Genomic DNA, 25,360 nt, shown 5'->3' with positions numbered 1-25,360 from the left:
GTTAAACAGATAACTGCAGGATCACTAGCATGGCCTCCAGTATTTTCTTCCCTTTTCGTGGTCATCTCCACCTAAGCAACATCCAAAAAGGTGAGCGCTTTGGACCTTCAGACTTCTCTCTCCCTTCAGTTGCTTTATAGCTTTTGACTAACATACAAAATCTGCATGAACGAAGAGGATTTTACTCTTTCCCCAGTGGAGTCAAATGCAGGTGGGCCAAAGGATGACAAGATTAACGGACATGAGGCTTTCTGCAGCCTCACCTCACCCCCTCCAAACTGCAACAGAACGCTGGTAAGCAACATGGGACTGTCTCACTGAAAAAGCACGGCCCTATGTCACTGTCTGGCACGAGATTTCCCCTGACTCAGCCTCTCGCTTACAGGCAGGACTGACAGTGCCCGTAGTCACTCCTGAGGTGTCCGTCTAACCTGTTCCTTAACTACTTGCACATTCTACACATGCTCCTGAGCAGTTTATTCCTGGGCTGTTATTACCCTCACCATCAGGAAGTCTCACCAAACTCTCCATTGACTTGATTTCAACCCCACATTCTTACCGTACACACCACAGACATCGGCAAGCGACTAACCAGTCTTTTCTCCACAACCTCCTGGCACAGCTGGGGGTATGCTATCCTACCCAGACTGTCTTTTCCAGATTACCTAGCACAGAAAGAGTTAAAAAAAACTTCATAGAACCACTGAATGGTTAGAGTTGGAAGGGACCTTAACGATTATCTTCGAACCCCCCTAGCCTGGGCAGGGACACTTGGTTGTCTAGATGACGTTGCTCAAAGCCCCATTCAACCTGGCCTCCAAGCAGTGGTGGCTGTATTAATGTTCTCCCTTGTGTTTGTATTTCGTTGTTTTAGTACTACATGTCGGAGCGTCGTTCATCGTGACACTTGGGGTTTGGGATTTAATTAATGCCTATGACTCACTCTCCCACCCAATTCCACAATTACGTTAGGGTATTTACATGTTACTTTATATCTATATAAGCAAAGATTATTCACCCTCAAGAGTTGCATGCACAGAGAACACACAGCCTGTCATAGACGCACAGGCTTGCATCAACTCTCAGGAGTATGTAGACATAACTGGTATTTGTTTCCCATGATCCGGGCTACAAAATTAGGATTTTCTTTACCTAGGCTAAGCTGTGTCAACAGCTTGCAAGCTCTAGCACAAAGCAGTGACAGGGTGTGCTCAGCCACCAGCTGAAACAGAACAGGCTCATACACGGAAACCCACAGCTAGGAGTGCGACTCGAATGACTTTCTGAAGGTGGCCATGAGAACAGAGGGCTGAAACGCAGGACACGCTGCACAGACAACAGAAGCAGCAGTCGTCTCTGTGGAACCAAGAAGGCCCGAATATGGATGTCCTGGTCTCACTACACCCAAGTTCCTCTAACTCCAAGCAGTGCATGTGGTTTTGCGTGTACATGTGTGTTACAAACCAGAGTCCAATTCTGAACAAGAATAAAACAAAACCCCTTATCCCCTGCCAACACACTCTCCAGCTGAGAAAAGTAGATAATAATGCTAAACTAAACAGGTCTACTCTCAGCCGAGATTTTCTACCTCAAAGGAAATAACAAGCTTTACTCAGTTGGTTTTTGTTTTATTCTTTTTGAGTCACTTGACTTATGCTAAAGCATAGCAGTGCCAAGTTCAAGGGACTACTTCAACCTAAAAGGCCTGCCCCAGCACCTCCTAGAGCAGTATTTGGAGCAAGCTATTGAGATGAACTCTACATATCAGAAATACAAACCACTGGTCTCTGCAGAGAAGCAAGCAGAGTCTCTGCACAGTACTGCAGTGGATCTTCAGCTCAAGGTCTCTAAAATAAAGATACAACTCCTTATAGTCCACACAGGCCTAATAGCAATAAAGCACATGAGACAGCCGAAAACAAAGTAGCATGCTTCCTTTCAGCCACGGGAGGAGTCTCCCGGTGCTTATTTCCAAGAGGAAAGATACAGCTCTTGGTGTCTTACCTCGCTGCAGTCACTTGTACAAGGAGTTAAACACCGTTAAACCAAACCAAACATCAGCGTAGATTCTGCTCAGCGTAGAACTGCTCTGGGAAAATTATCAAATCAGATCTTGAAACATCAATCGCCAAATAGCCTGAACATTTATCTTGAGGGCAAAGACAAAAAAAAAAAGCAGACCACTAACTCCAGCTGAAAGAGCTTAATTTGTCTAAGTAGCAATGGTCACAATCATTCAAATTTCATCCACGTTCTGACCATTTTAAGTGGCTGTAGGAGCGAATCAGAGCTTCAGAACTGCAGGGAAAGTAGACAGCACCCAGACAAAGCCTAAAGGACACCTAGTATTTCAAGACAGGAAACCTGAAACAGGCACAAATATCAGGAGAATCAGCTGAAACCTGCATCTCCCCAGATGAGATACTAAGCAGATGGAAAATTGGCTAAGCAGGTACATTTGCAACAAGGTGGGGAATTTAATAGCGACCATACTCAAAAGACGACTGTAATGGTACAACTGTAAAAAGTCAAGAGACCTCCGAGATAAACTGAACTTACAAGAAATGCAGTTTCTCATTTTATAAGTATTTCTAGGGTTAGTTTAACTGAAGAAAACATATGAGGAACATGGACACAAGTTGTGTGTCAAGTTATCCAAGGATAGCGTCCTCCTGGCACAGGACAAACTCTTGAAGAATACTCAAACTTTGCTGGGCAGCAGCCCTGTAAAATCACCAGCCCACCCTCCCCTCCTTGCAGAGCACGCAAGGACTGTACACAACTCGCTTCCTCCTACCAAAGGCTGGGGCTTCACAGAGCTGTTCTGCTGCCAGAGGAACACAGTGTTGGGAAATCAAGATGGATTCTGAGTTCACCTGGTCCATATTCATACCAACCCCAGGTCCTAAACTCACATTCAGTCCTCTGTTTCACACAGCCAGCCTGTGGCAGAGACAATTACACACGCAGTCCTACAGCTCCAGAGGTCTCAAGGTTTAGGCAGGAGGCTCTGCACTCTTCCACCAACGACAATCATTTTAAGCAGCAAGAAATTCTCCACATAGCTCACATTTGAGCTGGAAAGAATTTGGTCTCCACGAAGTAAATTTGCACACATGAGCAATACGGTTCGCGTGTTCTATGGGCTTAGAAGAAGAGGAGCCTCCATTGCTGGCCAGCAACAATCTCTTAGGCAGCTTCATGCTGAGCAAGTTTGCTGGGCACAGACAGCCCAGCATCTACATCAGCTTTGCGTCAGATACAAAATGCAACTGCTGCACGACTGACTTAGTGGGACGGGGGAAAGAAAAATTTTTGAAAAGCCAAACAACAAAAAATAAACAGCTTACAAAGGTATCTCCAGTCATGCGTGTTGACTAGACAACACACATCACCAAGGCAGAGATCCGCATCCAATACTGCAAAAAAGCCCAAGGTGTGCACGTGAAGCCCTGCTTTTTAGAAACTCCTCTCACTACCAACTGAAAACCAGCAGCAGCTCTCGCTCACAGCCCCAGCTGCAGCGCTGCTTAAGCTCTAGCCTCAAAATACCACCAAACTTTAGTAGAGCATCTAGCACATCTACTAGAGTAAACGACCTCTCCTCAGGTAAAACGAATGCTCAAGCTCCTGTCAGCTCATGGGTCAGATTCTCAGCAAAAGCAAAGCCGGGACATAGTTAGCCCTACACGGATTTACCATAGCTGAGAATCCTAATGTGATTATCCAATATTACCAACATAATTACAGGGCCCTCGCTTAATGTCATTGCTGCAATATCTAGGCCATGACAAGACAGATTTAGATTTACAGGCTCCACCCTCTTCTTGGCGCTTTTTAAATAGGCAGGACATCAATGTCAGCGTGGCAGTCATGGGCACGAGCACCTAAATTGTGCAAAATACAACCAGAAACGTCACTCAACACAGAACAGAAGCACGGTCTTTACCTCTCCTAATTTTAGGACAGCAAGACTGGTTGGCTAGGGATTGTTATCGGTTTTTTGGATGAACATTAGTTTATTAGCTATGATGCTCACAATTGCAAAGAGTCACAAAATATTTATATAGTCACAGGCATTTTCACTGCATTGACAACATGGAAAAAACTTAACTGTTTCTTTCTCACTTCTCTGGGTTTTATTTATCTGGGGGAAGGGGAAGAGGAAAGGAAATTAATCTCTGCCATGGAACAGCATATTAGAAGCCTAAAATAATCAGTGGGCAAGATCCATCCTGTGTATTAACTCCACATCCCCTTTTCAAGCTCTAGTCCAAGGGCAGCAATAGCTTGTCACACTGCCCATCCTCCAAGAGCGCAGTTAGAATACGGCCTGGGCATCTCGATTTAGGAGTATTAAAGTCTCACAGTATTTGTGACAGCAATTTCTTAACAAATAGCAACTCACTAAAGGCTGCAGAACTGTACTGGCCTTCACAGCAGGAAGCACGTTCAGATGTTCGCGTGGGTAGATTTGCTATGTATGTGCTCCGCTTTACGGTCTTGCGCATCCACTCGATTCCTCCCTGACAGGCAGATTTGGAAACCCAAAGCTGACAGAGCAGTGTTTTATCACTATGCAGCAAGATACACGGCCTCCAAGTAGATTACTTGGCAAAGTAGATCAGTCCCTCTCTATTCTGACAATTTTAGTCCTTGAACTTCCACTGTAACACTAAAAAAAAAAATAAATCAAAATTAATGGGTCATGAATAACTTGCAGCTTTTAAAAAAAACAACCAACAAAAAAACAAAACCCAAAAAAAAACCCAATAAAAAACCCCACACTTGTTTAGTTATCAGCCAGCCCTCTAAAAAGCACATTTGAGCTGCTATTATTCCAAGCAGCTGCTAATAGCATCTGAGACCTTGTTCATCTCCCAGTGAAATTAGCAATGGCATAAACATGCTGCGGAGCATGACTGGTTTTGAGCGAACACGACTGGAACTGCAAAGCCAAGCAAGAAGCTGCAGCAACTGCACGCAGCTGAAAAGCTTCGCTGGAAAAGCGAGGACGCAGTGAATCACATCGACAGGAGAGGAGAGAAAAACCAAAACTAGTTGAGCTGAGAGCAGCTGGTGGCTGGAGGTGGGGAGGAAGCAAAACTAAGCTGGCCAGGGCTGGGACTGGTTTTTAACTGGACTTGCTTGCAAGGGCCAGCCAGAGTGCTTACTGAAGCCCTTAAGTGCTATGGTAACCGCAAACTCCGCTTGCGAAGCAATTATGCAAGGATCCAAAGAGAGCTCATGGCAACAGACAAGTTAGACATTTAGGAATTTTGATTACTATGGTAGCACCCAGACATCCTTACTGAGCAAAGCAGCGTGAAAAACACAAGAGAAACCTTAAAACATACATTCTACGAAAAGCTCGAGCTTATAGCTACCACAGTACTGTAAGAGCTTCACAACAGTGGACGGAGGTTTGCGTCAAACAAGTTTCTTCCGCTTAAACCCAGGAACGCCGATTTCAAGCTTTTCAGGTCTCCCACATAACTACAGGTATACTCTTGAGCCACAGAAGTGCCACCTCAGTGAGTAACAGGAAAACACAACTTATGGGCTACATCATATTCCCCTAGAAGAGGATATGCTAATCAGAGCCTGAAGACAGCAGTGAACTTTTCAACTCCTCAGTACATGCTAAGCATGGAGAGAGGTATCTACTATCCCACCAGGCAGCTCTCAGGGAACTCAAACCCCTAGGTACAGTCAGGAGCACGCGGTATCCATCGTTCTGCGCAGGGAAAAATCTGTTTAGATTAAAAAAAAAATCAAATAAAATATCAGCCCTACAAGAAGCAGGGTTTTGTGGTTTTCCCCATATACACAGGTGAGGAAGGAGAGAGATACGAATAGACATATGTCTGCGTGTTCATTTGTCGGATGTCCAGAAACAGGAAAGGGTTGCAGGGGTCCAGAACCTGCACTCTTGTGGCTGTTGCTCACAAGCCCCATAATTTTTAGGGATTAAATTCATTAGCTCAAATGAACTTACATAACTGCTTGAGAATCCCAACTTACATATAATATACCAATATATGCGTTTCTAGCCGGCTCGGTAGCAGAAAAAGCTTCAAAGGTGCAACATAAGTGCTTCTTACATTGTTAAGTTTAAAACAAAAGCAAAAGGTAGAAACCCACCATCTGTCCCACTCCAAAAATAGCATCATTTTAATTTCAAGAAAATCCAATACATGTTTAATCCTGTCACATGTTCTGTTGAATGCTCTGTGAGCAAGGCTGAGTTTGTGTGCTTCCTGTGGTCTCTGAACAACATCAGATCATTAGAAGACACTGTGTGTTAATTATCATGTCATGATCAGCTGTAAGATTACAGCAGCCTGCACCTAACGATGCGTCTTTCTGAATGTGTCTCCTAAAGCGGCAGCAGACGAGCACATTTTGGTACCAAACGCAAATGTTGTGCCTCAGCAGGCACAGGCAAGGACAGCCAGGCATCTCCCAGGAGCATGGACAGTCTTTGTTCCGTGTTTGCGTTATGTGACACAAGGCCCTAGTCCATGATAAAAGTTCCTCAATGCTACGGTGACATGAATATTAATGGCACTGTGGTTAAAACACCAGACAAGGAGTTACATTTGCATTTAATACGAGGCTTCATCACTGCTTTCCTACATACCCTTTATCAAATTGCTACATCTTCACGGGCTTCAGTTTCTCATTTGTAAAATAATTTGATAAGCCTTTCCTCCACTCTCTGTTTGCCTACTTTGCAGAGAGGGGAAGGGGAACAACCACGCACGGAACCACACGCTCTGTGACACCTGGTACACAGGAGTCTTTATGGTCGCTGAAGAGCAGAAATGGCACAACAGTTCAAACTACAGCTGCTAATCAGGTATAGAAACAGAAGGGTAAACTCATATTCACACATCTGTAAGCATATCTTCTGACTCAAAAGCAACAGCTAAAGGCCAAAAGAAAGGCTCTGCCTTGCAGCAGATTGTTCTTGCCAGAAATAATGCACTCAAGGCACCCCAGGACCAAGTCTGCAAGGCCCCTTCCCTTTTTCTCTGCCATATTGTCCCTCCTTCACCCTTTGTTACTCCACAATCTACACATCAGTGCTCTGCAACACATTTTTTATTTCTTTACAAACATAATCAATAAAAAAAAAAAAAAAACACAGAACGTAAGAACCAGCAGGATCTCACCAGTTGACAACTGGGGCTGTCTTATGTCATCTTACACTCACTGACTTTGTTTAAAGGCTTTAATGAATATGCAGCCACCAAAGAGCTTAAGCCAGAACACACTCAACTCTGTAAGTGGCACTTGCTGAAATTCCCAGGGAATATTCAGTGCACGTCAGCTAGAGTCCACATCACCCGCTCCCCAACACAGCCACGAGCATCCTGCTGACACCACCTGCACTGCAAGGGGGGAACTGAGGCACAGAGACATCGTGTGAGTTTAGCAGGTACCTCTCAAGCGTGTGAGCTGCCTAACAGGACATTTGCAGAACTCTACTCGAAGCAACAGGGATCCTTCGAAGAGAGAACGTTCCCATCCCAGCCACTGAGCCATCCTTGCTTACCTTCTGCCTTTACCCCAGCTTTGTCCCCCAAGAGAGATAGCGCTGCTTCTTCCTCCAGCCAGTGTCTCCTGCTTACTTGTGCTGAACCCCGGAGAGCTGGCTACTCCTCATTATTCATCTACCCTACACACCACGCGCATGCCTACCTTAACAAGAGGTGCTACAATACCCGGGTAAAAAAAAAAAAGAAATGCAGGTGTGTCAGCACACGAGTATATGCACACAGACACGTGCTTTCACAGATCCTTCTCCTAATTTAAAAGGATATTTTCTTTAAGAATTTCACTGTGTCTTTCATGCCACCACTCATTTGCATATCCTCTGGTATTAGACGCTCCTTAACCAAAGGTCATGAAGACAGTTATTAGACCAGAGCGCAAGGGTCAACAGCAGCCACCAGTATCTTCATGTGAACGCACCGCAGTCATAAGGCAGGGATTTCCTATCGATCCAGCTCACTGCTCCGAGGCAGCAGCTAAACGCCTGAGAAAAGGTCTTTATTTCTGAAGCACTTCCCAAGTCAGAAGCAATTAATCCTTTGGAGATTCATGACAGGTAACTAAAGTATAACTGTCTTCACAGGTAGGTCGCGCAGACAAGGCATATAAAGCAATAGGTCTGCACTCCTGTGCTCCTCGCACACCAGCACTGATTATCTGTGTTCATTTTAAGTATTTTAGAACACTTTGAAAGTCTGAGTTTTACATCACTGACGCTTCCACAACATCTGAATAGCTTCCACGCACAATCCAGGGTAGCAGTAAAGTCACAAAAACGGGTACACCACATCAAACCAAGGGTTCCTCTTGCTTGCTCTAGTGCTTTGAACAGAAACTGATGTTCAGGGAGAGCCCACATGAACCAGGCCACATCACGCTTCTTGTGGAGCATTCTGCACTTCTTTTAAGAGACAAGCTCTAAGTTTATTTTACTGATGTCATTAGAGCTGAGCAGCAAAAGCACATGACAACCTCACAAGCATCATTTAGCTTACAGAAGTAAAGGAGATAAAAGCTAACATTTCATCTGAATAACAGCCGTGCATTTACATAGCTTCAGAAGACCACGTATTTTACTATCACACCCTCGAGAACAGCATGCCAGATTGCTTTTTTAAGTCCACACAGGCACATTTTGGGGGTCACCTCCCTATTACAGCCCTATGAAGACCAAATAGGAAGTAAAACCAGCACGTTCCCAACAGTGAATGAAGATCAGATCTACCTGTCCTCATCACAGCACCGGCTTCCAGCTCAACTGTCAGGTGGATGTACGTACACACAAATTCTCTGCTCGGGGAACTCAGCTGCTGATGGCTTTTTTTATTTTTAATCTATGAGATCACTCGTCACCAGTACGTAATTTGTTTCTGCAAAATCATGAAGCAAACCAGATGCTATGAGCATCTTGTTCCAAAAGTCTTTAATCCAATCCTGCGACACATGGCCTGGGGTCCTGATGTCAGCATGGTTTCTGCCACAGAGCAAGCATAAATTTATGCCCAAATCACTTGTGTGCCAAGAGCATGCTCATTTGAAGCACAGAGAGGCAGCATTTGAGAGAAAAAAAAATGGACTGCAATTAAAGCACTCAGTCTGGAAGGCCAGAGACCAATTCCTGACTTGGCCACACATACTCTGCATTTCTTCACCTTCATATCTCAGTGTATTATTTCCCAGCAGCCCTGAAAGGAATGGAAGGACATTTTTATAGACTGTGCCAGGGCTCAGATACTCCGGCAACAGGGTAGCGAGAGCTCCTCATGTTAGAGGAGCCACAGCAGCTCTCCTCTGCTTTCATTCTACTGTATCATACTGTAGGCAGCTAACAATAACCTTCATTTCCTTTAATGCAATTCCTGGACCTCCCACAAAAGAAGAAAAGGAAAGTTTCCATAATGATAAAAAGCCACAAATGAGGGAGAATTACCTTGCCACTGTGTTTACCTTAAGCCTTTCCAGATCTTTTCCTTGTGCTTGTAAATCATCGTCAGTATTGTTCCTACACTCGAAAAAAAGTACAGCAGCCAGTATCTGATTTAAGAAGGTATGTTTCCAAAACGATACCACCATAAGAACATCCCGTGCTTCCCCACATCCAAGAAAGAAGGCATCCTTTCCTGGGAAACTTATTTATTCAGTTACCTCTCATTATCAAAAGAGAACTCCTCCATAAACAGAGTTTGCTTATGGCATGTTTCTCCCTCAGAGACTTCCTGTCTCCTTCCACGTGTGAAACACGAGTAAACACTTACTTAGTACAAATGAAGGCAAATTGATTGTGACTTTCCAGGAGCGCAGCAGTGAGTCCCGCAGCTGACAAGCTGCTGTACAGCCTCAGTCTGTCCAAATTACTATTTTCCCTGGAAAAGTCCCCTTCAAAGCTTCCAGTCTCAATGCAAGTGTGCAGCACCTAGTCAGTTCTCACCCCTTATTAGCCATGATCGATGCAGGTGGGTGAGCTTGGAAGGCAGCAAGCGCTAAACCCAAAGTGGATTCCAGCTTGTCTTCAGCACATTTATAACTTACCACCTGCTCTCTTCTCTGCTGACAAGCTCCTGTACAAAGGGGAGAAGGCCCACAACACAATGAAAACATTACGGCAGCACACATTCTCCTTAGATCCAAAATGTCATTGCTGGTGTTGCAATCAGAGGTTAGTAACCTGTTCATATAACTACTAGAGCACTTATGCAAGACACGAGTTGGACAGTTAAACCCTATATTTTCCCCAGCCAGAATCCCAAAACTAAGCAACTGACAACTTCATAAGGCTGTTGCAGGACTGCTTGCATTAGAAATTATTTTGTTTTAACATGGAAGGCTCCTTCTGGGCGGACAACTGCAGAAAACTCATCCCCCCCATGACTGCACTGGGCTAAAACTGCTATTAAATATGCTTTTAGCTAATATAGCTGTTCGGTAAGAAACTAGCCACCTCCATGTACAATCCCAGACCCGTTCCATAAACTTTACAAGTGAGGCTAGACCATGTGAGTCTCTGGCCTATACAACTTCTTACACAGTTAAATCCACTAACACCTCCTTTTCCTTCCTGATTAGATTTAAGGACATGGCACACACTCTGCCCCAGCAAAATCTGTGCTGCTAAAAGCATCAAAGCACTCGGGGTACCCCATATTTACCAAATAACTCACCTGAGATTCTCCACCAGCTTGCCTGGCTCCTACACTCAACACCATCAGACTACTGAAATCTGACCGGTATCCTACCTAGCAGTGCAGAGCACATGCTCTGCCTCATAAGGTACGCAGGAAAAGCAACGGGGAAAAAACAAAACCAAAAAAATCACATGTCCCATTTCAAGAGGAGAAACAGTTTAATTCCTAATCCAAATGTCACTGGTCAGCTGATTAGCAGCTGTCACCTGGCAGAGCCTAGAAGGCAAAAACTGACGAAGCACAGTTCAAAGGGATGTCTTGAACCAAACCACCCTGGAATTGGGTTGAGGGTCATGTAAAACCGCAAAATTTACCTCGGATGGGGCTTGTTTCAAAGTGAAGTTATTTCACAAGAAGCTCACATGTAATTTCAAAGGATGACAGTGACTTCACGTTACAGCGCTGCACGCTCCAGGGAAAGGGAGAGCTGGGGGTAATCCAGGCAGGGGTCAGCAGAAGTCCTCTGCAATTAGCCCAGACACACTTTTCGGCAGCTCAGGGGCCCACCTTCCCCCATCGGGCCCAGGTTGTGCATTCACAGCCTTACCAAGCCCTTCACACACACATTGGCCTGCAGGCCTGCTAAAGAAAGCCATGAGGAAACCTTCTCACAATGTCTGTTTTTTTCAAAAAGGACTAAAAAGTACAGCTTGCAAATTTAAGCTGATTTCGCATTGGTTTATAACGACTACCATTAAATGCTTTGAAATACACATTAGCTAGCAGCACACACACAGGCATTTATCTGAAAAAAATCTCAGCAAAATATCTGACAATTACTAAACCTGAATCCCCTAACTTATATATTTTAAGGGGAAAAGACTACAAGTAGCACCTTCAGAAAAATACTACTAATTGAAAGAGTGACTTTTCACAGACCTGAAGAAACGCAGCCTGTAGCTTTTGCTAGAAGTAGACCAAGACAAACAAAATCCTAGCTTGAACACGCACCCCATCAACGCCTACATGCCTTGGATCAGTTCAGGACTCTCTTACAATATTGCAGGTATGCAGAGTAACACAAAACACAGCCCCCTGAAAACGGGACCCTGGGGCAACCCCCACCTTGTCTGTGGTAGCTCGGAGGAGTCCACGTGGCGTAGGGTCCTCTGCCACACATGCACATCCCACAAACGCCTTAGCAAATTTCTCATTTCTGGCAGCATTGTTCTCAACGTTTCTGCTGCTCCGGTCCTCATCACAGAGACACCATCCTCTTTATAGCTCTAGCGCGCAGTTTTTGGGTGGGTTGTTGGGGTTCTCCACCCCCCTACACACAGGCAAAACCAAAAAGCAGCATGCAAGTTGATCGCACTGCTTTGGTTTCTTCTCATAAACAAACCAGTAAGACAGTAGCCTGAATCACCCACCTGTGCAAACGCCTCCTGGGCATTCACCTCAGCTCCCCAAAACACCAGTCACCTTAAAGTCAGTAACAGCCCCTTCAGCCCATACTGGAGCACTACACTGATGCCCCCACTTCGACCTTGGCCTTGCAGAACTTCAAGGCCAGCAGCACTGACCTCTCAGAGCAGTTAATCCTTGTGCAAACTTTGAGGGGAATTTTTCAAGAGATTATTCATGCAGTTCTATGGATTAGAGCAAGACGACTACAAAGACTCAACTAAGAATCACTTATTGCAATATACTGCTTGTAAAAAAAAAAAAAACCACAAACAAACAAACACTGATTCACCGGTGTTATAACACCACGGACAAACAACCATTCAAGTTCCTTCTATGTTATTCCCATCTACTTCCTTCCCCACCCAGGAAAGGAAGAATCCAGGCACAACTATTTTTAAGGGGGTGGGGGATGTACCTAGCCGCAGTGGATATTTTGGGGGATCTACGCAAGAGACTGTGAGCATGGGGAGACATCTGCCATCTGGCACACTTCACAGTGCCTGCATTAAGGACTCCCATCCTGCCCAGGGAGGAGGCATCTTCAGCAGGATTGCTCAGCAGAACTGAGGGTGACCAGTCACAGCTTTGACAGATAGAGGTAAATCCCAACACTTTAATTCCAAAAGTTCTGGTTCAACCAGTTCCTCAGGCTTGCAACTCGAGTCTCCCTCACACCATCCATCATTATTTCAGAGAGTCTTTCTTTTAAGCCACTTTTACATCTCATTTATTTTCTAGGTTTCACATGGTGCACTAAAACACAAGCCTCTCCTCTCCCTTATAAAGCAACGGGGATGAGAGATGTTTCTTTCTCAGACAAGACACTCCACCTCCTCCTACAAAGTTCTTCCCAGGGGACTTTTCCTTTTAGCAGAAACAGCCAAGACTTCCCAAGTTGCTTTTTCAACACTGCGGAAACACCAAAATTCACTGCAGGTACAAAAAAAGTTTTCCAGCCGAGAATTCAGAACGTCAGTAGTGCGGGGACCATGCTGCCAGACGGCTCCCCAGGTCTCCAGCTGAGTCAGTGAAAAAATGCTGTTTACCAGCACTTGGGGAGCGCACCCAGCTACACCAAAAGGCCAGAAGTATGCAAAGCTGCAGCACTTCTGACCCACGTTGACTCCCCAGATGACCTACATTTCCTATAAAGGAAATGGCATTTTCACCCCTCTGTTCCCATCAAAAGGTGACAAACTGCAAACCTACAAGGCACCTTGCTCTTGTCCCTTGGAGACTTCCCTGAACACGCAGAAGGATTTTGGACTGCCCACACCAGGAGTCTAACTGTGAGGAAAACACCTGCGTAGCACATTTCACCAAAAGAACTTCATTTGCCGTCTAGCATGGGCAGGAAGAGAAGATAGCACCTATTTTACAGGCCTGCTGCACCTCACTTGGCCTCTGCGTGCAGATTTAAAAGTTGTAGCCAACACTAGGCCATGCTCCATCCAAGAGGCCAGCCAAGAAACCAGGAGTCACAAGAAAAAGCCCTCACAAGCCACAATTCCTCCAGGACAACAAGGTACAGAGGGGAGGCGCTTCTCCCACACAATCTGTGCTACCACCTCGCACCTTTGGTGGCTGTAGCTCAGGCCTGCCAAGCAGCAAAGAGCCCAGTGACACACAGGCTGGCTTCCTGGTGCTGTCAGCACCGGGGCAGAACCTGCCAACAGATTATTCATCAGCAAAAAAAGCCTCCGTTTTCCCCACGTTACCAGGATGAGGTCAACCTGCGTTAAAAAAACAAACCTGTGACAGCTTCTCAGGTTTAGCTCACATAGTTCCTAAGCTCCTTGGGCCAAAAGAACCTTAGAAATATCAGCCAAGGCAAACCTATATTGCAAATTTCAAGTCAGGAAAAAAAAAAATAGTATCACTAATAGATACTAGCTGAAGGGCTGGTTTTGGTGCTCCTCACAGCTCAGCAAGCAGCAGAACATATCAGAAACCATGTCTGAAAGATGGTCAGAGATCAATTTGCTTGTGCACTGTGGTGACTTTTTACAAATCTGAACACACACAGAGTCCCTTTTCCATTTTAGTGTTCCTTCTGTAAAAGCCAACACAGGTCCTCCCACTCAGCTCTCATAAAGCAGCTGCCCTCTCCCTCACAATTACAAGATCAAAACAAAACACCGTTTTGACTGAAACTGTAGAGGATGCTGCGCAGAAGATGGACCAGGAGCAGGTCTAAGGAGGCCAACGTCTCCCTGAAGGTCAAGGCTAAGGTTACCAGCCAGAGCCACTCATAAGGTTTCTTAGAGCCCAAACAAATAAAATGAAAAATCATAGTTAAAGCAGCAGTGCTGGTTACGATTTTAGAAAATACCACCACCAGCTAGCAGCACTGCAAGTACACATAAAGAGTTTTATAATCCCTACTGTTCATTTTTAGTTAATTGTTTTGTTTTGGAAAAAACTGCAATTGGGATTACTGCTTCCCCTGCAGAAAGCTCCCACAAACAGAAATCCCTCATCCCAGATCACAGCTAGCTCTGCTCAGCCTACCAGCGTTTTATTCCTCTCTGCTTAAGGTAAGAAAGGAGACAACTGGCTGAAGAAAGTTACAGTGAAGACCACCGCTTGCTTTCTTTACAGCACCTTGCTCTGCACCAAAATATTTGGCAATTTTGGTTTGGGGGTTGTTTTTTGGTTGTTTGTGGGTTTTGTTTTTTGTTTGTTTGTTTTTTAAAAAAAAAACACCTCCCAGTTTAGGGAAAGTGAGAAACAATTAACTTCCAAAATACCCACAATTTCTAAAGGATTTACAAAAAAAAAAAAACCAAAACAAAACCAAGCCAAACCCACACTGGGCTTACACACAGGAAGACCAGAAATATCAGCTTGCAGATGCCACTGGATGGCAAGTCTGTCAAGGACAATGAAATTATCGGGGGAGCTAGGGACAGAGCGGGAGGCAGAGTGCACGGGAAAGGCCAAAGCCTCCCTCTCCAGCTTTCCTGAGGGAGAGAGGGAGGGAGGGATAAAGAAGCAAAGGCACAGGGCTCCGCAAGAGGCCCCGGGCTCTTACCTTCCGCCAGCACCTCGTCCACCGTCACCTGGTGCCGGCCGATGCTGAACACCCGCCCGATGTACCCGCTGCCCGGGCCGCCGCTGCCGCCGCCGCCGCCGCTGGTGCCCGACCCCGGGCCAGAGCCACCCTGCTCCCGACGCGAGTCGAAAAACTTCTTCATTTCTCAGGAGGCAGCAGCAGCAGCTGCCTGGTTAATGGGGGCGATGCTATTTTTAAGGTCCCAACCCCTCTGCCTTGTCCCTCCTGCAGCCCGGCCGGGCCCGGCGAGGGACACCCGGGGCCGCTCGCCTTGCGGGGCCAAGCCGAGCCAGGCGCGGTGTCCTCCGGGGGATTCACACCTGCAAAACCACAGGGAGAGGTGGGGATAACGGGAGGGGAAAGACGATTATCCCCACTGCACGGCCGGGGCCGCCGCAGCCCCCTCAGGGAGCCCCGACCGACAGGGCCCCCCGCCCGGTACCTCTCTGCGGGCGGGGGGTGCCTCCATGCACCCGAGGGCCGGCCTGCCGTAGCCCCACCAGGCTGCCCGCGGCGGGTCACGGCGGGGGTCGCCTGCCGGCAGGGCCCGGGGCCCGCATCGCTGCCTGGCGGAGCTCCCGACGGCCACCGAGCCCGTCAGGGACCGACCCCGCCGCCGCCCCCCGCCGGCCCCATCCGACCAGGAAATGGGTTGTCACAGGAAGTCCCGGCTGCCGGCGGGAGCACCGCCCCCGCCAGCCCCGAGGGCTCGGACAGGCCCCGCCGCCCCGGGATGGCCCCACCACCTCCACCGGCGGAGCCAGGCGGGAAGGCGGCCGGCACCCCGCGCCCCACAGCGCGGCGGAGGAGGCGAAGGCCCTTTGGCGCCTGGAGGAGGGGAGGGAGGGGGGAAGAGGAGTAGGTGGAATGGCGGCAGCCGGCCCCGCCGCGGGGCACTCTGGGAGCGGTAGTTCCCAGTCGCCGAGCGGCGGGCGCCGCATCGCCGCGGCGGGGACTACTACTCCCGGCATGCCGCCCGGAGAGGATGGGGAGAGGAGGCGGTGCCGGCCGGGGGCGTCCTGGAGAGGGTCCCCGGAGCGGAGGGCTCCCCTCAGCCCGGGCGGGCTCCTGGTGGGGTCGAGGGCGAGCGGAGGGTGCCCCGGGGCCGTTTCTTCACCTCAGCGGGAGGGATGGCCGCTGAAATCCTGTCAGCGAGGAGCAGCGGCCCGCGCTGGCCCCTCGCCGCACCTATTTACATTTATTTTTGAAATAGTGCACTTAAACTTGCCATGTTTTCGTATCACAAGCCCGCTACTGGGACATCTTGGGCTCGGCCTGAAGTGCGAGGCTTGTCTTCACTATGCCCTGCTAGCGCCTCGTTCAAGAGCCTCAAATAAAACTAAAAATAAACTTGAGAGATCCCCAGCCCTCAAAACTTGAGTGCCTCAAACCCAGCAGTTGGTATCGTAAGGCCTGCACCTTCAATTTACTATTAAATTACAACTTTCTCCTCCCACACCAGCACCTCACGGCTGGCAGCGAGATGCCCGTAAGCAGCAACACAGCCCATCCAAAGAACCCAAAGTTCAGGCTTCACCGTTTAGTTTAGCTCAAGACTCATGAAATTTCCTTTAAATGTACTTTGGGCTCTTTCCAGCCTTTTCCCCCCCCGCCCCTCAGAAATAAGGAGATTTTTCCAGCCTATGGCGCCCACAGCAGATGGTTCCTCTCCTTTCCACATGCATTAACGGGGAAGGCCAGAGCTGGCATCTCAAACAGCAGAGGGAAATGTTAAAATGGCAAAAATTGGTTTTCCCAGCCTGCGTCCCAGAGTACAGAACCATGAGGAGCGTGTGGCTACCAGAGGAATGGCTCCGTGACAGCACCGCGCTCCTTCCTGCACTCTGGCTGGGGCAGGAGAGGAAACCAGAGCACGCTCGCGTTTTCCCGATGACTATTATTTTCTGTATTACAGCACTAACTACAGCCATCCTGCTGACAAGCTCCTGTCCCAAGCGGATAGGCTGGGCAGGCCCTGCTTACTGTGAGATGGCAAAAATATTTACCCTTTGCACAGCCCTTTTCCTTTTTCCTACATCACTGCCTTGCTTGAATGGGCTGGGTTTTGGGCATGAGCTTCCAGCAACACCAACAAGACTGGATCAGCGTGTTGTAAACAGACCTAATTGTTATTTTCGCCCTAATGTTTGAAGACTTTTAAGATACATATGGACCTCAGAACAGGGAAGTAAAATCGCCGGTGATAATATTTAGCGTGTTGGATACAGAGATCTAAAAGTGCATCACAGTACAGTTACTCATCTGCTGATGCACTGTGCCTCTTCGTTACGGTTAGTGCCACACCTCTTCCGTCATCCCTGTTCTCAGTTCTTGTAGGTGAGGGTCTACAAGCCCACCCTGCAGACCTCAAAGTCCTCCTGGACCACCATCGTTCACCCATAGTCTGTAGGGTGCTGCAGGGTGGCACCTACCTGCGCCTCATTCCCAGGTGTCTCGTACAAGACGCCCTAAGTCCACGCAGCTGTAACGGCCGTCATTTCGGCCGGTCAGCTAACACAAGTGTGAAAACAGTCCTTTTTCATTTAGCAGGCTTTAGTCTTCATTAAACCTTGCTTGGCTGTATGATGAGTTGCCAGTGGTCAATACAGAAGGTTCACTTGCCCTTTGTATTAAATACAAACTAGGCAAATTCTACATTACTTCTATCCCCAGGCACCTACGAAGGCTGAGGCAAAACACCCAGCGCAAAAAGAGTGTCCCGTAATCAGTGATTTCTGGGGACTCTGCAGAACTGAACAATTTCCAAGGAAATTGGGCAACTGCATGCAGTACAGGGAAATGACTCATTTCCAACTAAAGAAGATAAAGCCTACTGCCTTGCAAAGAGCTTGCAGATGCACTGCTGAGCATCCTAACTAGGCACTGAGAAGTACTTTTTTTTTTTTTTTTAATGTACCTGGGAGTGCTGAGGCATAATGCAGGCGAGCATCAGACCTGTGCACAACTATGGAGCCCTGATGTTCTGGCCACAGGCGCACAAACCGCCAGTGACCGTTTTGGTGAGCAGAACCTTGGCTGCAGATGATGATGATGTTCTTTATTCCAGAAGGCACGAGTCTTGGCTCCACTGCTGCAATCCCAGTGACCTTCACAGGGATCAGAGAGAACTGAGCCTGAAAGCTTTAAGTGAGAGAGCTAATCAGTGATTGCCAGCAGAGACATGGTCTAGTGCTTCTCCTGCGTTAGCCTGGAGCAACTCCAGAGCGTTCACAGATTTGGCCCGCTGCTGAGAGAAACCTCGATCTGACTAATAGTGTCAATCTTTAACACCAAATTTGAGCTGTTAAAATCCCGTGATGCTGGTTTTGAAATATTCAAGTCCTGATGATGCGGTCAGCAGAGCTGTTTGCTTGCATGTCGTCTCCCTGATCCCTGGCTCCCATATACTGCCGAGAAAACGTATTCAAGTCCCCGGGAAGAAGCACGTTAATACGGCTGCATCCCTCTTGATCAAACTTTCCAGACAGCTCAGCATTTTCTAAATAAAAACAGAAATAAACACGTTTGCAAAGGTTTCACGCAAGTAACCTAAAAGCGAGAGCACAGTGTCCTCTTCTGGACATTTCCAGAAGTGGCAACAAGGTAGTAAAAAGCCTCCACAGCGTTCTGTGCTTGGTCATAGGTAACTACCCAGGGCAACAAGGTAACAGTTGTATTTTCCCGTATTCGGTGCATAACAGTTAAGTCTTCTCACCAAGTTATTCTTATCTTGATAAGGGTGTTCCCTTAACCACGCACATTTACTGCAAAAGTTTCTGGCAAGCTTCTTGCCAGCTAAGACGCGCTGAGCTGCTATTCTACCCGTCTCTGTTTCTGCCCATGTTTTCCGGAATCCAAGAATTTCTTTTAAAGCGCGCAGCAGTGGCCCACAAACACTACTAATACGACCAGAAAAGCCATTGCTTTTCTTTGCCACCACCAAGAAAAGGTCAATTCTGAAGCGTGCGATCATCTAGCTATCAACTTGGCAAGGTTCAGAGCTCAGCAGGGAAACAAAAAGACAATCCCAAACTCACATCTATATTTCACTTGCTTAAAAACTGAAAGTTTCCACCTCTTATGAGCTCCTGTTTGCCCTTGTAAGACACACTCTCCAGCTCTGTTTGCGCTTCCTGCGGCTAGAAACCAACACCTTCCATCAATGGCAATGGCACCGGTGGCCTACAGAGAGAGTAGACACACATGGAAATAATTGAGCTGATTGAGGTCTGGAGGCTCACGAACGTTTGATGGGTTGATACCGTGCACGTCCACGGGATTGAGCACCAAGTCAAAAAGGGCCATGTTTCTCAAGGAGCATTACTTTACGCTACAAATATACGCTATTGTTTAAAGCGGGTGTCTTTGCATTAAGAGAAATTTGCAGATTGGGTTCTTACTCGGAAGGGATTTATCAGCTGTGTTTCACGTGTAAGGGTCCTGCGTGTGCCAAGCAGTCTCACCCGGGCCTCTACCCAGCACCTTTTGCTCATTGACCATGACCTCCGTTTAAGCACGGGCCTAGGGGGCTTATTCCTTCTTTGAGGCAGTTGTAGGGTGGTCCTGGCTGTGGGTCTGTCTTTTGCCTTTGCTGGTTGAGCTCGGGTCTTGTGCTCTAAGTAGTGCAGTTTCATAGTATTTCGGACTTGGTTTCCTGGGTGGGCTGTGGCCTCGTTTGCCTCCTGATTGCTGGGTGGCCGAACAAGGCAGTTACTGCCCCTGACTCTCTTGAGGTATGGTGGGGCTGGGTCCTTGTTTGCAACGCTGTTTGTTGACATCCTTTGCTCCTAGCTTGTCTTCTCTTGTGCAGCAGCCCTGCTTTTCTTGCTTTTTAGCACTAAATATATCATGTTCATAGAATCATAAAATGGTTAGAGTTGGAAGGAACCTTAAAGCCCCCCCAGTGCCACCCCCTGCCCTGGGCAGGGACACCTCCCACCAGCCCAGGTTGCTCCAAGCCCCGGCCAACCTGGCCTTGAACCCCTCCAGGGATGGGGCAGCCACAGCTTCCCTGGGCAACCTGGGCCAGGGGCTCACCACCCTCACAGCAAACAATTTCTTCCCAATATCTCATCTCCATCTCCCCTCTTTCAGTGTGAAACCCTTCCCCCTCGTACCATGGCTCCCCTCCCTGATCCAGAGTCCCTCCCCATGTTTAGATGCTTAATGTGTTTTCCCTGCTCCAAGTGCTACCTCAGCCGGTGAATTTCGATCATATTTCCATGAAGGCATGAACGCGTGTGTGCCTTCAAAGTCCCCCGTAGCTGGGCAGTCGTAGCGCTGTTTTCATCCCCTAGAGCTGTGTTCCAGCCAAATTACAGGGCGGCTAAGTAAGATAAAGCTACATAGAGGCAGATATTAATTAAGAAGAAAAAAATGAAAGCTACTAATTTCCTCTTCAGAACTATATGTATGCTAATTGAAGTAAACATTCATTAAGCCCATTAAATGAAAATTAGGTTTGATAATGCATTTAAGGCTGCTGGAAGCCACGGCGTAGCAGTTCATAGACTGCAGCTTGTGGGAAGGAGGTTTAGGTTGTACCACAAATAACATACAGCTTCCACAGGGGCATCAGGAGTCTCCCTGACTGAATGTCTCTCCGTGGAGCTGGCAAATGCCCTAAGGCCTGGGGCTTAAATTATATCAATTAGTCTCGATAGCGGGGGTTTGTTTAGGACAAAGTTATTACCTTTGTACAAACTGTAATGTGAATGTGATCGCAGCGGTCTAGCCCATGTCTTGTCCCTAATGTCAGTAGGCTGTACCGCAACAAGCAGTAGAATTCTGATTGCACCGCGTCCACGCGAGGTGGTGTCTTCCTAGCAGGTAAAGGGGATGGCTTAGCAAGGTCAGGCAACCCTGGATCACGCGAAGGCTCCCGTGCGTCTTCTGCCTCAGCCTGTACCCTTTAACATCTGCTGGGGATGCCGAAGCAGAGCTGTTTTCCCCCGTTCAGTTTGAACAGTGGAAGGTGAGACGACGCAAGCAACACGGATCAGAGCAGATGACGACTTGTATGACTGCCAGGGGCTCTTCTGAAGGTAAAAGTGTCACCCCGCAAGTGCCTAACCATCTTCACAACCCCATAGAGGCACTTGCTGACCCCAGTCCCTGTCCCCTCCCCACCCCTGCCCTGTAGGTGGCATTCATTAGCACAGGTGGCCAACAAAGCCGTCAACCACCCGATGGCCCAGGCTGTTTGCCCCCTGCGGTTTATAGCTTTAGTGAATAAAGGAAAACTCATGGGCTCACGGCTGAGTGCAGCCTTCAGCTTCTCTGTCAGACTGTGGTATTTCTGAGACAACGTCAACCCAGCACGCGCTGTGGGACAGCGGTGTGGAAAGCACTGAGCGCAGTGGCGCCTGAGACGCTGTTATAGTTGTTGTTATAAATTGTAATAGCGTGCAGGATCTCCTCTTGCGTGCCCTCCTGCAGAACGTGCCAGCATCCCTGTCTTAAAAGTCTTGTAATTGAAGCGCACTTGAAATAGCGAGTTTGACTCACGGTTTTTTCGCGCAGCTGCTGGTTGCTGTCTCCCCTTAGAGCTTATTTTCTAAGGCGTGGAGACCACCGTGTCTAAGTGGTCTCTTGGTTTAAAGGCACTTTAGCTTAGAGGGATTTTTCTCAAATCAGTTCTGCTCCCCTGTTCCCTCTTGGCCTTATGGGACACGTGTGTTTATGCAGTCCACCCGGGTCTATCCAGAGCGCCCTTGACTCGCGTAGCGGTGCTGGTACCCCATGCTCAGGGCTTTGTCAAGTCCTGTCTGAACTGCCAAGATGTGGAGGGCTGCACATTCCCATGGTGACACTGACTGTGTAAAAACAGTGTTTCTGATGCTCATGGTAAAAAAATGAAGAGCTAAGAACCCTTTCATTTCTTACATGAATTGGAATATTTCAGTCTTCCCACCTCAAATGGGAGCTGCATAAGCCTGTTTCTGGGAGTGTGTTCGTCACCTTCCTTCCTCTCTCTGTGTTAAAAGGGCTCTGCTCAAACAGCAGGACAAAAGCTTCAGGATGGCTCTTCCTGGGGTCTTCCCCGAAACATCACTGTTTCTATACCAAGGCTCCTTCTGCTTTGTGGAAATGGACGGCTCATCTTAAAGAGTGTTGAACTGGAGGTAAGAAGACATCCTTGCTCTAAGTGTCAAAAGTACCCCCCGTCTCTGCAGCAAGTTCTAGTATCCGCAGTTGACCTTGCGATTGATCTGACATTAACATGGAGAATGTGAGAATTCTTTACCCTCTTACAAGCGCGTGAAAATCGGTGCTTTAGAAAAGGAAGTGCTGGTTTTCAGCCTCCGCCCTAACCTCGGCTACCCGCTGCTACGGAGACAGTAGTCTAATTGAGCTACAGCATTGCAACATGGGTCTGACAGCACTTGTGCAACCGCTGAATAACCCCATTTTCAGGGGCTGCTGATGGCAAACTGCTGGTGCTCAGGTATAAAAATGAGCATTCCCTTATGAACTTCTTGAAAATAATCCCCAAAGGCCCAAATTCTGGTCCCCAATTAAATCTGTGGGAGACTGGCTAATGACTTTGTTAGTGTTAGGATTTGGACTTAAGTGAATGGTAGAACATAGAATTGCCTGGGTTGGAAGGGACCCTTCAGATCATCTAGTCCAGCCATCGACCTAACTCGGACAACAACCACCACTAAACCATGTCCCTCAGCACCACGTCTGCCCGGCTTTTAAATATCTCCAGGGATGGCGACTCCACCACTGCCCTGGGCAGCCTCTTCCAATGCTTAATAACCCTTTCAGTGTAAAAGTTTTTCCTAATATCCATCCACAACCTCCTCTGGTGCAACTCAAGGCTCTTTCCTCTTGTCCCATCGCCTGTTCCTTGGGAGAAGAGCCCGACCCCCCCGGCTACACCCTCCTTTCAGGGAGCTGTGGAGAGCGAGAAGGTCTCCCCTCAGCCTCCTCTTCTCCAGGCTGAACACCCCCAGCTCCCTCAGCCACTCCTCACCACACTCGTGCTCCAGAGCCCTCACCAGCTCCGTTGCCCTTCTCTGGACACGCTCCAGCACCTCAAGGTCCTTCTTGGAGTGAGGGGCCCAAAACCGGACACAGCCCTCGAGGTGGGACCTCACCAGTGCCCAGTCCAGGGGAACGGTCACTTCCCTAGTCCTGCTGGCCACACCGTTCCTGACACAGGCCAGGATGCTGTGGGCCTTCTTGGCCGCCTGCGCACCCTGCTGGCTCATACTCAGCCGGCTGCCGACCAACACCCCCAGGTCCTTTTCTGCCAGGCAGCTCTCCAGCCGCTCTGCCCCGAGCCTGTAACGCTGCATGGGGTTGGTGTGACCCAAGTGCTGGACCCTGCACTTGCCCTTGTTGAACCTCACGCCATTGGCCTCGGCCCATCGATCCGGCCTGTCCAGAATGAGGTGAGGCTGTTTCTCTAAAGCTAAAGGCAGGTACCTGCTGATCAAATGACACACTGAAAATCTCTCCTTCCAGCACCAGGCTTCTCTACTCTTTGAGTTGCAAATTTAAAAGGACAGGTCCTTAGGGAAAAAACAGAAATGCCGCCGTTTCCGGAGAGGTTCAGCTCTGTTCTCATTGTGGGACCTAGAATAAATACCTCCTGCTTACCAGGCTGGCTGCTTGAGCTCTGTTTATTTACTTAATGCACACTGTCCCGTCTTTCCATGACCTTTCATTTTCATTTTGTCTTTTGTAGAGATGGGAGAACAGCAGGATGGAGTGGGAATGCAGAGCAAGTATGCAACCGAGTAAAATCTGGTGCTTTGGAGAGCTTTATAACGGGTAGTCTAAAATAATCCACGGGACAAACAGGAAATATCAGTGAAAAGAAAAGCAATGTACTTTGTCGCTTACAACAGCAATAGGAACTGTGGCCTTGTCCATTACTATCCCTCTTTTGATGCGAGGACGGCAAAGCTGTGCTAGACAGTGCTCCGGGCTGGAGATATTTAAGAACGGTAGCCCTTCCATCCTTTAAGAGATGAAGACAACATGCTGAAAGCTCAGCAGACCCTACACAATGGGCTGGAGAGACAAAGCTTTGTGTCCTGAACCTTATATAGGAAATTTCTCCTACAGCGACAACCCTTAGCCTTCATGAAGGGAGTAGCTGCTGTAGCAAGGTACAACAGGGTGGAGACAACTCGTGCCCTACACCCCCTGTCCTTCCATCCACCTTCCAGAGCAACTCGGCTAACCCTCTGCATGGTCGGAAGCATTTTGTACTTTGTGGGGGTTTTTTTGTTGTTTTTTATTTTTTTCCTTTCTGGTCCAAATAATCGTGATTGAACTGGATGGCTACCGAGGCAGCATCCGTAACCAGCCAAGATCACAGGGGAACTTGGCTGCGTGTTGGGTCTGTTGGATCTGGCTTCCGAATGGACTAATTCTGGATGGCCAAAAACATCCCCACAAACACTTTGCATCTTCGAGTATTCCTCCTCTCCCAGGGGGAAAGAAAAGGTTAAATTTTGCAAATTGTGAATGACAGAATTGGTGCAATACTTAACGGATAAATAACTTCCAAAGAAGACGAATAACTTACAGTCTAGAATAATTACCACTGCATATACCATTAGCTTCGGTGTCAGAGCCATCCAGACCTCAGGCTTGAAGAGGCTGGAAAGCAAACTGAAGACGGAAGTTTTTTTAAAATACACAGGCCAAAAAAATCGGAGGCAACGTAAGATGGAGAAAAACAGCCGTTCTCCTGCCGGTGGATTAAAATGGGTGGGAACGGGCCCAGAGCAGGAGGCAGCTGACGCGAGAGGGAGGGATGAGAATGGAAACTTTAGCAGATGTAGGAAAGAGAAGAGTTTCTCCTTAGTGGCTGTTGATAATATAAACTAGTCCACGCAGAATCCCAGTCGGGGTAAAGTGCCAGATTTTACAAGGAAAGAGACTGTGCAATGGAAAAGGAGAGTGCTTGTGGCTTGAACCCTGGGTTTTTTTCTGTTCCCCTCTGTTCAATGTGCCCCCCATCAGCAGGGAGTGGGTACACGGGGCTGGCCTCTCGGGGGTTGTTTTTGGGAGGCTGAGCTGCAGTGGGAGCTATAATAAGCCAGCGGCGCGGACATGCTCGCTGGAGCCCAGGCTGCATTCATCCCAGCCGCTAAATTTAGCTCTCTTCCAGCAAAAGAGCATGCGCGAAGAG

General features: G+C 47.9%; 1 protein-coding gene across 22 annotated transcripts in view; it reads right to left on the bottom strand.

Moving 5' to 3' along the window:
• AAK1 (AP2 associated kinase 1) overlaps positions 1-16,005 on the bottom strand; it is an 89,250-nt gene extending 73,245 nt beyond the window's left edge. For 6 of the 22 annotated variants that reach the window (XM_054224856.1, XM_054224861.1, XM_054224860.1 and 3 more), the window contains exon 1: positions 15,184-15,303. Coding sequence is in view for 5 of the 22 variants with exons in the window: in XM_054224878.1 (XP_054080853.1) it covers positions 15,184-15,346 (163 nt within the window). In the remaining 17 variants the exon portion in view is untranslated. Of the gene's footprint in view, positions 1-15,183; positions 15,525-15,646 lie in introns of those variants that run through there. The other 16 variants (XM_054224872.1, XM_054224875.1, XM_054224876.1 and 13 more) reach the window with 7 other exon arrangements.
• Positions 16,006-25,360: the final 9,355 nt, after the last annotated feature.

This window comes from Rissa tridactyla, chromosome 20 (assembly GCF_028500815.1).
Source record: "Rissa tridactyla isolate bRisTri1 chromosome 20, bRisTri1.patW.cur.20221130, whole genome shotgun sequence".
In the NCBI taxonomy this organism is placed as follows: domain Eukaryota; kingdom Metazoa; phylum Chordata; class Aves; order Charadriiformes; family Laridae; genus Rissa; species Rissa tridactyla.
This window is presented reverse-complemented; position numbering and strand designations above follow the sequence as displayed.